The following is an 11,667-nucleotide window of genomic DNA, read 5'->3' on the forward strand; positions in this document are numbered from 1 at the left end:
GAGGAGAGACTTCAGCTTTGGAGAGGAACAGACAGAGCGGGTAACACGAGCTGGTCAGGGTGTAACGGCGATTTATTTAGACGGTGGAAACAAGAACTGTACAGACACGTTTAGACCAACAGGTCGATAAACGCAGTTTACAGGACGTGAATACAAAAGTCAAAAGGCTCATTTCAAATATGTAAAATTTCTTCTTGGTAAAAACGTCCTGAAGGACGGTGGACGGAACATTTCAAACACTCTACAGAGAAACTATGAATCTAACATTTCATGTCCTTCTTAAAACTTTCTGTTAAAGAAGAAAAAAGGCAAAGCACATCAGAAAAGTTCAAGAAACAGATTTATTACTGAATAAACAGTTCAACGTCACAAAGAAGCTGCGATTCAAAAAACACAAAACCAGTCCACGTTAAAAGGGTCACTTTCTGTACGTTTTTACCTGCAAACTGTCAGAAGAAATAAAATCTGTTTGTTCCTGCAGAGACTGGAGCCCCGCCTCCTGCGCGTTTATTGGCCCAGAGAGCTGTCAATCATCTATCGTCTGCTCAGAGACGATTTTTTTTAATCGTTTGAATCTAAGATGAACTTTAATCATCAGAAATGAGACGGCTGTTTGCTGCTGAGCGACTGCTGCACCTGAAAGTCTAGAAAGATCCGAGGTGACCACGCTGCCCGTCATCCTGCGGTTCGCATCCCGCCATCATGGACCAACATTCAGAGAAACAACGTTCAATTTTTTTTTTTTACAGCAACAACTGATGTCATACAACCTGAAAGAAACTGAGCATGCTGGGAGAAAAAGAATCAACTCACATCGACACAAACACGACTGCTGACAACTCAAAGCTCTCTGAAAAAGTGTTCGCAAAAAACAAAACAAAAAACCTTCGGACTCGTTTCTTCGAGATTCGCCGCCGCCCCGCCCCCCCACCCCCCCCCCCACCCGCTCCCCCCCTCTACTTGTGGCCCTTACTGGTCTTGAAGGAGACCTGCAGGACTTTGTCTCCCAGTCGGTACCCGTTCAGGCTGTGGATCGCCATGGCGGCCTCCTCGTAGTTGGTCATGGTGACGAAGCCGAACCCTTTGCACTTGTTGGTGTTGAAATCTCGGATCACTTTCACGTTGACGACGGCGCCGAACGGCCCGAACATCTGCCACAGGATGGCCTCGTCTGCGTCCTGACCCAGATTGTAGATGAAGATGCACCAACCAGTGGACGAGTTCCCGGAGACTCCGCCCCCGCTGCTCATGTGGTCGACGCTCATCGGAGAAAACCTGGAACGAAACAGGAAGTTTACAAAGTTAGTGAGCAGCCAATCACAATGATCTAATCACATGACCGTCGAGTGACGTAATCATTCTGATGTTGTCGTGCTGCCGACAGGTGGGCGTACCTGAACCTCTGGGCCTGGTGATGGACAGGTCCGCCAAAGCGCCGTGATTGGCCATGATACATCTGTGACATCATCTGAGAGTTCCTGGCCTGATTCGGGTTGGCGGCGAACTTGACTGTGATTGGCTCCGAACTGCCGGGGGGCGTGTGCCCGTTCAGGTGTTTAACGGCCTCCTCGGCCTCGGACCTCTTATCGAACCGGATGAAGGCCACGCCCCGGGACAGACCTAGACAGCCAATGAGATTAAAGATGAAGTCAGGACTGGAAGGCAGAGATAGGTCACATGACTGCATGGTTACTGAGCGTGTGCGTTACCGGAGGCCTGGTCCACCAGCACTCTGGAGTTGATGATGTGTCCAAAGCGAGTAAACATGTCCTCCAAGTCCTGCTGACTCAGCGTCCTCGGCAGCCCGCTGATGTACAGGTTGGCGTCTTTAATCGTGTCCGAACTAGGCCGCGCGAACGACACCTGCAGGGCAGAAACAGGAAACGTCTGAGTCTGTCGCCGTCACAACCACGAAGAATTCAAAGAAATGAAAATATGTGACAGTGAACAAGATAAATCCAGTTACATCCAGTTTTTAAAGAAAATCCAGTTTAAAAATGTTTAAGAAAGAAAAGAAAGAAAAACAACAACAGTTATCCAGATGTGTCCCAAATATTAACAAAACGACAAAATAAAAGCATCCAAACAGGCTCAGATTATTAGGCACATGTCAAAATAAAAGCATAAATTTATGAAAATAAAAGTTGGACACACTGTCACACTGAAGTGAAGAAAGTCACAGCTTCGGTGTGGACAGGTGTCGACGTTACAGTAATTTACAGAAACAAGGTGACAGCAGTCTTAAAAATACCTTCATCCGTCAGACAGTGTGCAGGAGAGAGCGCCCTCTACTGTCCAGGGAACATAACACATCTATCAGTTGAGACAGGAAAATCAAAGAGCTCCTTTGGCACATTACCTTGATAGTTTTAGACTGTAGCCTCAGGCCATTGAGGGTACTGATAGCCCTCTCTGCATCATTAGGGTTAACAAAGTTAACAAAGCCGTAACCTAAACTGTGGCCTAGAGAAACACAAAGGAAAACAACAAAATAAAATAACAAAACTGTCGGAGTTACAGCCGCCACACATTCCTCAGACAGCACATCACTCGGTACAGAAACATTCAGCTTCCTCTGAACAAAGCCAGGAGTTTCACTCAGAGTGAGACCTCCTGTCAGCAACACCAACCAATCAGAGCACGGCAGCGACGGACACAGTCACTTGGGCTGAGGAGGGGGACGGGAGGAGGACGGGAGGAGGACAGGAGGAGTAAAGGAAAAGGACGGGAGGAGTAAAGGAAAAGGACGGGAGGAGTAAAGGAAAAGGACGGGAGGAGGACATGAGGAAGGACGGGAGGAGTAAAGGAAAAGGACGGGAGGAGGACATGAGGAAGGACGGGAGGAGTAAAGGAAAAGGACGGGAGGAGGACAGGAGGAGGACAAGAGGAGGACAAGAGGAGGACGGGAGGAGTAAAGGAAAAGGACGGGAGGAGTAAAGGAAAAGGACGGGAGGAGGACAAGAGGAGGACGGGAGGAGTAAAGGAAAAGGACGGGAGGAGGACAAGAGGAGGACGGGAGGAGTAAAGGAAAAGGACGGGAGGAGGACATGAGGACAGGAGGAAGGACGGGAGGAATAAAGGAAAAGGACGGGAAGAGGGGAGGAGGACAGGAGGAAGGACGTGAGGAGGACATGAGGAGGAGAGGAGGACAAGAGAAGGACGGGAGGAGGAGAGGAGGACAAGAGGAGTAAAGGAAAAGGACGGGAGGAGGACGGGAGGACAAGAGGAGAGGAGGACAAGAGGAGTAAAGGAAAAGGACGGGAGGAGGACAGGAGGAAGGACGTGAGGAGGACATGAGGAGGACGGGAGGACAGGAGGAAGGACGTGAGGAGGACATGAGGAGGACGGGAGGACAGGAGGAAGGACGTGAGGAGGACATGAGGAGGAGAGGAGGACAAGAGAAGGACGGGAGGAGGACGGGAGGACAAGAGGAGAGGAGGACAAGAGGAGTAAAGGAAAAGGACGGGAAGAGGACAGGAGGAAGGACGTGAGGACAGGAGGAGGACAGGAGGACAGGAGGAAGAACGGGAGGAGGAGGACAGGAGGAGGAGGACAGGAGGACGGGAGGAGGACGGGAGGAAGGACGGGAGGACGGGAGGAGGACGGGAGGAGGAGGACAGGAGGAGGACGGGAGGAGGACGGGAGGAGGAGGACAGGAGGAGGACGGGAGGAGGAGAGGAGGACAAGAGGAGTAAAGGAAAAGGACGGGAGGAGGACATGAGGAGGACGGGAGGACAGGAGGAGGACAGGAGGAAGGACGGGAGGAGGAGGACAGGAGGAGGAGGACAGGAGGACGGGAGGAGGACAGGAGGAGGACGGAAGGACGGGAGGAAGGACGGGAGGACGGGAGGAGGACGGGAGGAGGAGGACAGGAGGAGGAAGGACGGGAGGACGGGAGGAAGGACGGGAGGAGGAGGACAGGAGGAGGACGGGAGGAGGACAGGAGGAGGACGACGGGAGGAGGACAGGAGGAGGACGGGAGGACAGGAGGAAGGACGGGAGGACAGGAGGAAGGACGGGAGGAGGAGGACAGGAGGAGGAGGACAGGAGGAGGACGGGAGGAGGAGGACGGGAGGAGGAGGACGGGAGGAGGAGGGGAGGAGGAGGAGGACAGGAGGAGGAGGTGACAGAGAGGCTGCAGGATGACTTCAGGACACGCTTTATAAATAAATGAGGAAACTAAACTTTGTTAAAATAAAAACAGGATCTAAAGTTGAAATTAAAGAGTGAGAGAAACACTAAACAGGAAGAGAGCCCCTAAAATAACAAAATCGGTATAAATCCTCGGCCCGTCCTCAGGTGAGCGTGTCCATCTGTCGGCCACCGAGCGGCGCTCTCTGCGGCAGAAGGGAAGTCAATCACTGACAGGAGCGCTCACTCTGAAGGAAAACCCAGTGCAGAAACTGAACTCATGAGTCAGCAGTTTCCTCCACTTGTTCAGAACAGAAAGGTTCTCGTACATCTTTACAAAACTCTACAGACATTTCAGAGCCTGAAAAATAAAGTGAACAGGTGAACATTAAAAACACAAAAAACAAACAGCTTAAGCAAGTTTAAAGTCACAAATACAAAGAAAACTGAACCCTGATTTCATCAAATACCCGTTCCACAGTCCGACTGTGGCCCCGCGTACCCGTTCCACAGTCGGACTGTGGCCCCGCGTACCCGTTCCACAGTCGGACTGTGGCCCCGCGTACCCGTTCCACAGTCGGACTGTGGCCCCGCGTACCCGTTCCACAGTCGGACTGTGGCCCCGCGTACCCGTTCCACAGTCCGACTGTGGCCCCTACACCTGGTGTGGAAAATAATAAAGGTTACAGCAGTGAAGAAAAGAAAAGAATCACAGAATCGTCTCAAAAACACAGATTCAAAACAAAAACAAAAAAACATTACAAAACTTCTGAAAGAAAAACAGCTGCTGGAGAAAGTACACAGGAAATACTGCAGCTCGGATTACTACGCCTAGGATTACTGCTACTACTACCACAAAGCAGTTCTAGTCATCCAGTCATTTTCACTTGCAGTATTAGTACTATAGTACAATGTATCAGAAACCAAACTTTGCAGTAGTTCTGGTCACACTTACTACACCGCAATAGTTCTGTGGTACCTGTATGAACTGGCCTCAGACACATTACCATTACTATACTACTGTCCGCTCTGCAGTACTGCAGTAGTACTGGGGCCTGGTGCACAGTAGTACTGCAGTAGTACTGGGGCCTGGTGCACAGTAGTACTGCAGTAGTACTGAGGCCTGGTGCACAGTAGTACTGCAGTAGTACTGCAGTAGTACTGCGGGGGCCGTTACCTGCCACTTTGTCCCGGATCAGCTTGGCGGACTCGACGTCCCCGACGCTGCTGAACAGGCTCCGCAGCTCGTCCTGGCTCATGCTCTGCGGCAGGTAGTTCACGATCAGGTTGGTTCTGGAGTCGTCGTCCTCCATCATCTGCTCGCTGTAGCCGTTATCATACAGCTCCTGAGGTCACACACACACACACACACGGTCACACACCTGTATGACAGCATCCACATACTGGCGTTTAAAACGTGCGGCGTCGTTTTAGTGACTGCTGTTAGATCTCATAGTTGTTCAAACGTTTTGGCAGACTTTCTGGGGAAGACCTGGTCTGATCCGGAGAGACGGCATCCATCCCACTTGGGAAGGAGCAGCTCTCATTTCTAGAAATCTGGCCAAGTTTATTAGTGGACCAAATCCATGACAACCCAGAGTTGAGACCAGGAGGCAGAGTCGCAGTCTAACACACTTCTCTGCTCCTCCATTTCAGGAGTTACTTAGTGAAAATCCTATAGTGACGGTGTCTGCCCCCCGACCATCGAAATTATTTAAATCAAAGGTAAACACAAGAGGAGCTGTGCATAAAAACCTCATAAAAATTCTCTTTCATGAACCGACTCACTGTTTTAACCACACCCTCGACCTTGTTTTGGTGTATGGTATTGAAATTGAACATTTAGTGGTGTTCCCACAGAATCCCTCTTTATCCGACCACTGTTTGATAACTTTTGAGTTTGTATTGCTGAACTACTCGCCATTGGGCAAAAATTTCTATACAAGATGTCTGTCTGATAGAGCTGTAGCTAAATTTAAGGATGCGATTCCATCAGCTCTAAATTCATTATCTAGTCACAAAGTAACGGAGGACTCCTATGCTAATTTCAGTCCCTCCCAAATCGATCATCTTGCTGATAGTGCTGCAGGCTCGCTGCGAATGACACTCGACTCTGTAGCCCCTCTAAAAAAGAAAATACTAAAACAAAGACGGTTAGCTCCATGGTATAATACTGAAACTCGCAAATTAAAGCAAATATCACGGAAACTTGAGAAGAATTGGCGTTCCACCAAACTGGAAAATTCTCGTTTAATTTGGCAAGATAGTCTTAAAACTTATAGGAAGGCCCTCCGTAATGCCAGAGCAGCGTACTACTCGTCATTAATAGAGGAAAATAGGAACAACCCAAAGTTTATTTTCAGCACTGTAGCCAGGTTGACAAAGAGTCACAGCTCTATTGAGCCAAGTATTCCCATAGCTCTCAGTAGTTACGATTTCATGAGCTTCTTTAATGATAAAATTCTAGCTATTAGAGACAAAATTCCCCAAGACCTGCCCTCAATTGGCACCGACTTATCTCTTAACTCAGGAACCTTAGAAACAGCTGTAGAACCAGATACATGTTTAGACTGTTTTGCTTCCCTCAATCTTTACCAACTAACTTCAATAATTTCTTCATCTAAACCATCAACCTGCCTCTTAGACCCCATCCCGACTAGGCTGCTTAAAGATGTTCTACCCTTAGTCAGCACCTCTATACTAGATATGATCAATCTATCTTTATCAACAGGCTATGTACCACAGTACTTTAAAGTAGCTGTAATTAAACCTCTTCTGAAAAAGCCCAAACTTGATCCGGATGTTTTAGCCAACTATAGACCTATATCTAACCTTCCATTTCTCTCTAAGGTTCTGGAGAAAGCAGTTGCTAAACAGCTGTGTGACTTTCTACAGAGCAATAGTTTATTTGAGGATTTTCAGTCAGGATTTAGAGCTCATCATAGCACAGAGACAGCACTGGTGAAAATTACTAACGACCTCCTTATTGCATCAGACAAAGGACTTGTCTCTGTACTGGTTTTATTAGATCTTAGTGCTGCATTTGATACCATTGACCATCAGATCCTATTGCAGAGACTGGAATATTTCATTGGCATTAAAGGAACCGCTCTAAGCTGGTTTAAGTCCTATTTATCAGATCGATTTCAGTTTGTACATGTTAACGATGAGTCCTCCATGCACGCCAAAGTTACTCATGGAGTTCCTCAAGGATCTGTCCTTGGACCAATCCTCTTCACTTATATATGCTTCCTTTAGGCAATATTATCAGGAAACATTCCATAAGCTTTCATTGTTATGCAGATGATACTCAGTTATATCTATCGATCAAGCCAGATGAAACTCATCAGTTAGCTAAACTTCAAATGTGCCTTCAGGATGTTAAAACCTGGATGACCTGTAATTTTCTAATGTTAAACTCAGATAAAACTGAAGTTATTGTTCTGGGACCTAAGAACCTCCTTTACACTTTATCTGACAGGAACCAGGAAAAGAGATCATATTTCTCCTGTTTTAGCTTCTTTGCATTGACTTCCAGTAAAATCCAGAATAGAATTTAAAATCATTCTTCTTACCTACAAAGCTCTTAATGGTCAGGCACCATCTTATCTTAAAGAGCTCATAGTACCTTACTACCCCACCAGAGCACTGCGCTCCCAGAATGCAGGGTTACTTGTGGTTCCTAGAGTCTCCAAAAGTAGACTAGGAGCCAGAGCGTTCAGCTATCAAGCTCCTCTCCTGTGGAACCAGGTTCCAGTTTGGGTTCAGGAGGCAGACACCATCTCCACATTTAAGAGTAGGCTTAAGACTTTCCTCTTTGATAAAGCTTATAGTTAGGGCTGGCTCAGGTGAGTCCTGAACCATCCCTTAGTTATGCTGCTATAGGCCTAGACTGCCGGGGGATTTCCCATGATGCACTGAGCTCCTCTCTCCTCTACTTTCTCTCCCTCTGTATGCAACCTCATCCCATTATTGCATGTTACTAACACAACTTCTCCCCTTTCTGGTAGTCTTGTGCTTTCTCGTCCTCTCCTCTCTCCTCCTATCACTTCCTGCAGGTTTTCTGGCTCTGGAGCTGTGGAGTCTGGATCTGTGGTTGCGGGTCACCTGCTGCCCCCGTGTTCCTGCTCGACACCCTCTGCTGCAACGGCTATTGTTGCTAGTCCTATTATTATTGTTATTATAATCATTAACATTACGACTGTTATCATTAACACTACTATAAATATCTGTACCATTTTTCATTTAGTCTATTGTAACATCACCTTCACTGTCTGTACCTGTGTGTGGATATTGTGTAGGCTGCCTCCCTCCCCTCTCTCTCTCTCCCTGATGGGTTTGTTGGGCTTCTGTAAATATCAGAGTACGGTCTAGACCTGCTCTTTTATGAAAAACAATCTTAGATAGCTATTGTTGTGATTTGGCGCTATATAAATAAAATTGAATTAAAGTTTAAATGTGCGGCGTCAGGTTTAAATCTGAACAAAATAAATATTTAATCATTTTAAAGTTTTTATTTTCAACATTTAGATATTTTACTTTTACTTCAGACTAAATTTGTCTTTGGAAACGGAGCTGAAAAATCCTGGATGGACTGAATGTGTCTGACAGCTGATTCAGCCAATCAGAGAGCAGCTTTCACCTTTGCAGCGGCTCCTTTGGCGGCGTGCTGACCGTCTCTGACATCACTCTGAGACGTCTGGACCTCACACACCTGAAACACACATACACACACACACACACGTCAACACCCGTGTCCTGGCAGAGGAACCAGCTGACTGTGCAGGACATTCTTGATCAGGACTCACCTTCAGGTACCGGATGTGTCCTCGTCTTAGTGCCATGGAGACGACTGGAGAGGTTCGTCTGAAAGAAACCAGCTTCATTATTGATCGGTGATCAGCAGTGAACCCCCCTGCGCCTGGCGTTAACATGTGATCAGAACCTGACGGCACCAGGCAGAGACACCAGGACCAGGATTTCAGAACCTGATCCAGATAAAGAGACTCTCTGATCAGTAAACCGGCTGCTGGAGGGGCAGAAAAACCAGGAGGCTTCACGTTGGACAGGAAACGCTCTCACGTGATTGTCATCATTTTGTAAACACGCTGACGGTGAAAAGGTTTTTTCTGACGGTACGCATTGATCAGCCCACGAGGCCTACAGCACACCGGATCAACAGGGCGCCCTGCGATCAGGAAGTGACCCGCTTCTCGGGTAACGATATTTGGGAGAGGTGATGCCGTTCTTCTGCGTCAAACCCACCTCTGGGCTGAGATCCACGTGACCCAGATATCTGCCCGACATTCAGAAAGGCTGGATCACCAGGGGTCTGCATCACGAAGCAGGATTTGAGCTTATCCAGGTAACTTCGGGGTTAACCCTGCTGGGTTTTCAGCACCACGAAGGTGGTTCACTTCTTACCGGGGTAGCCCGCCATGGTAACTGATGCTTAACGGCTAACCTGCTCCTCTATGAAACGCCGCCTACTGACCAACCAGCGCTCTCGTTGTTTAATAGCGTATTTGTTATTTGCTCCCGGTCCGTTTCACACGGTCTGATGCAGCCGTTGAAATAAATAGTTTTGATTTGTCTGATGTGAGGCTGAATATTATGAGCAGTTAGGTAGAGATATTGAAACAGTGAATTTTAATCTGAACGTAGGCTGTTTGTTTGTTTTAGGTCAGCAGCTTTCAGAGTTTCCAGCAGCCTAAACGTTCAGATTCAGTCTTTCTGCCAGTGGATCTGTTCATGTCTGTGATTGGTCATCTGCTGCTAGCACCGCCTCTTGTATGTGAACGCGCTCCCGGTTGGGAAACTCTGGTTTGCCGAGTTGATAACCAGCTTCGTGGGACCGTTTATCCTCGGGTCAGTTAAGCCGGCTAACTGAAAGATATCCTGGGTGTGTTGAACTCGCTTCGTGGTGCAGGCCCCTGGGCTGGATCATGGTGAAACACTGGCCCCAGGAAGCGACCCGACTGATCTCGCATCAGATCTCAGCAGGTTTTAAAAACCTTGTCTTGAGGAAAAACAAATTCAAAGGTCACCTGACTCCAACGCTTCCCGTTAGATAGATCTGCCTATCAAAATAAAAGCCCCAAGCAACGAGGAAGCTGTGAGGCTGAACTTCCTCACGGAAACCAGATTTATAAAGACGTTCTGATCCGGTTCCATGTAAAATAAAAGACTAAAATGAGCTGGTGCTGATCGATCGATCCATCGGCGGGTTAATTTACAGATTCAGCTCGAACCCTTTCAAAACACGTCTTTTAAAAACTGCATCCACACGTTCACGGTACGGAGCTGCAGCTTCCCAACGTTTCCCGCGGACACTGAACCGGGACTGAACCGGGACTGGGCCCGCACTGGGCCCGCACTGGGCCGGGTCAAACCCGCACTCTGCGGACTCTCGGGATCCTGCGGACCCATGCGGTCCTGTGAGCGCCGGAGTCTTAAACGCGTCTGCGATGATGAAAAACGTGATAATACTGAGCTAAAGCTAAGCTAACGTTAGCCACATGTTAGCATGCGGTCACACAAAGAGGCTAAGCGGCTAGCGGCGAAGCTAACAGCGCGAGCTAACGCTGCTGCCAGACGTCACGTGTTTCTTACCTGTACGTGTAGCGGACAGGTGACTGAAGGTCTGGAGTCTCTCTTGTATCGATCCGCGGACGGCTGTTGTGCTGATGCTAAGCTAACACACCGAGTTTAAAAACGGCAGCTTGACCGTTCTCCACAGAAGAAACAAACTCACGCTGAGTGAAGTATCGCGATGCCACAGCTTCTTCTTCTGTTCGTTTCCGGGAGACTCGGCGCTGTTGGTGCGTTGCTGCCCCCTGCTGGCGGTGAAGACACATGCGAGGGTTAATAAAGATATCTTATTCAACACTTTTAATTTCCCAGACTTTTTTCTGGTAGTTGTCTAAACATAGCGTAGCATAGTTGATCTTGTCCCGGAGCTGTAAATCCACTTCCCTCTAGGACCAGTTTTATCTCATGTAATAAAAAAAGTCCATGTCAAGTGCCGATCCATCACTATTTGTTCTTAAAATGTCATTTGTCCTTTGTTTTTTGTATTTGTCTAAATGACACCCACTATGTTCACTTGCAAACTACTTACCCAGTAGTTCAGCGGTCTCCTTATGTATATATATATACCTTTTTCAAACTCAAGGACTACAGACAGGCTATCAGTTTTCACCACCTTTCTTGCTTTCACTTCCTTAATGATCTCCTCCATTGTTATTGCCAAAGGGACATCATACAGTAAATAACAGCTCTAAGCTTTGCTGCATTCCCAGGGGCAGGGGCGTTTTTAGGATCTTGAAACATTGGGGGCTTAGCCCAGCCCATAAACCTTCATATCTTCACATAATAATTGCCCCTCCACCAAGCAGTAAAGTAACAGTAAACATCCTCTACTTATACGGCACAACAAAACTCACAACAACACTGTTAACTGTGTCATGTCTGCTAAATTGTAATGTCAACAGTATGCGGTCTGTGGGTAGTCTCCCAGAAAATCTTGAGTGTTAA

The 11,667-nt window shown here is 47.7% G+C and overlaps 1 protein-coding gene across 1 annotated transcript; it reads right to left on the bottom strand.

The window, feature by feature from the left end:
- Positions 1-323: 323 nt before the first annotated feature.
- Positions 324-10,918, bottom strand: LOC119888844 (ELAV-like protein 1). The gene is made up of 8 exons (XM_038699613.1): positions 10,744-10,918; positions 8,940-8,997; positions 8,774-8,845; positions 5,309-5,477; positions 2,360-2,463; positions 1,710-1,863; positions 1,395-1,620; positions 324-1,275 (listed from the first exon to the last, which is right to left on the bottom strand). Exons 2-8 carry the CDS (start codon positions 8,973-8,975, stop codon positions 957-959), a joined length of 1,080 nt encoding a protein of 359 aa, XP_038555541.1. The 5' UTR covers positions 8,976-8,997; positions 10,744-10,918; the 3' UTR covers positions 324-956.
- Positions 10,919-11,667: the final 749 nt, after the last annotated feature.

This window comes from Micropterus salmoides, unplaced genomic scaffold (genome assembly GCF_014851395.1).
Source record: "Micropterus salmoides isolate LMB-PRFRI ecotype aquatic unplaced genomic scaffold, ASM1485139v1 Ms_hic_scaffold_5, whole genome shotgun sequence".
Taxonomy (NCBI): Eukaryota; Metazoa; Chordata; class Actinopteri; order Centrarchiformes; family Centrarchidae; genus Micropterus; species Micropterus salmoides.

Excerpts from the sequence above, each read along its gene's own strand:
- LOC119888844 (XM_038699613.1), bottom strand. The coding sequence starts at position 8,975 with ATGGCACTAAGACGAGGACACATCCGGTACCTGAAG. Across the intron at positions 1,864-2,359 it reads TACAGTCTAAAACTATCAAG|GTGTCGTTCGCGCGGCCTAG; the intron begins GTAATGTGCCAA and ends TCTGCCCTGCAG. Across the intron at positions 1,621-1,709 it reads GCTGGTGGACCAGGCCTCCG|GTCTGTCCCGGGGCGTGGCC; the intron begins GTAACGCACACG and ends TTGGCTGTCTAG.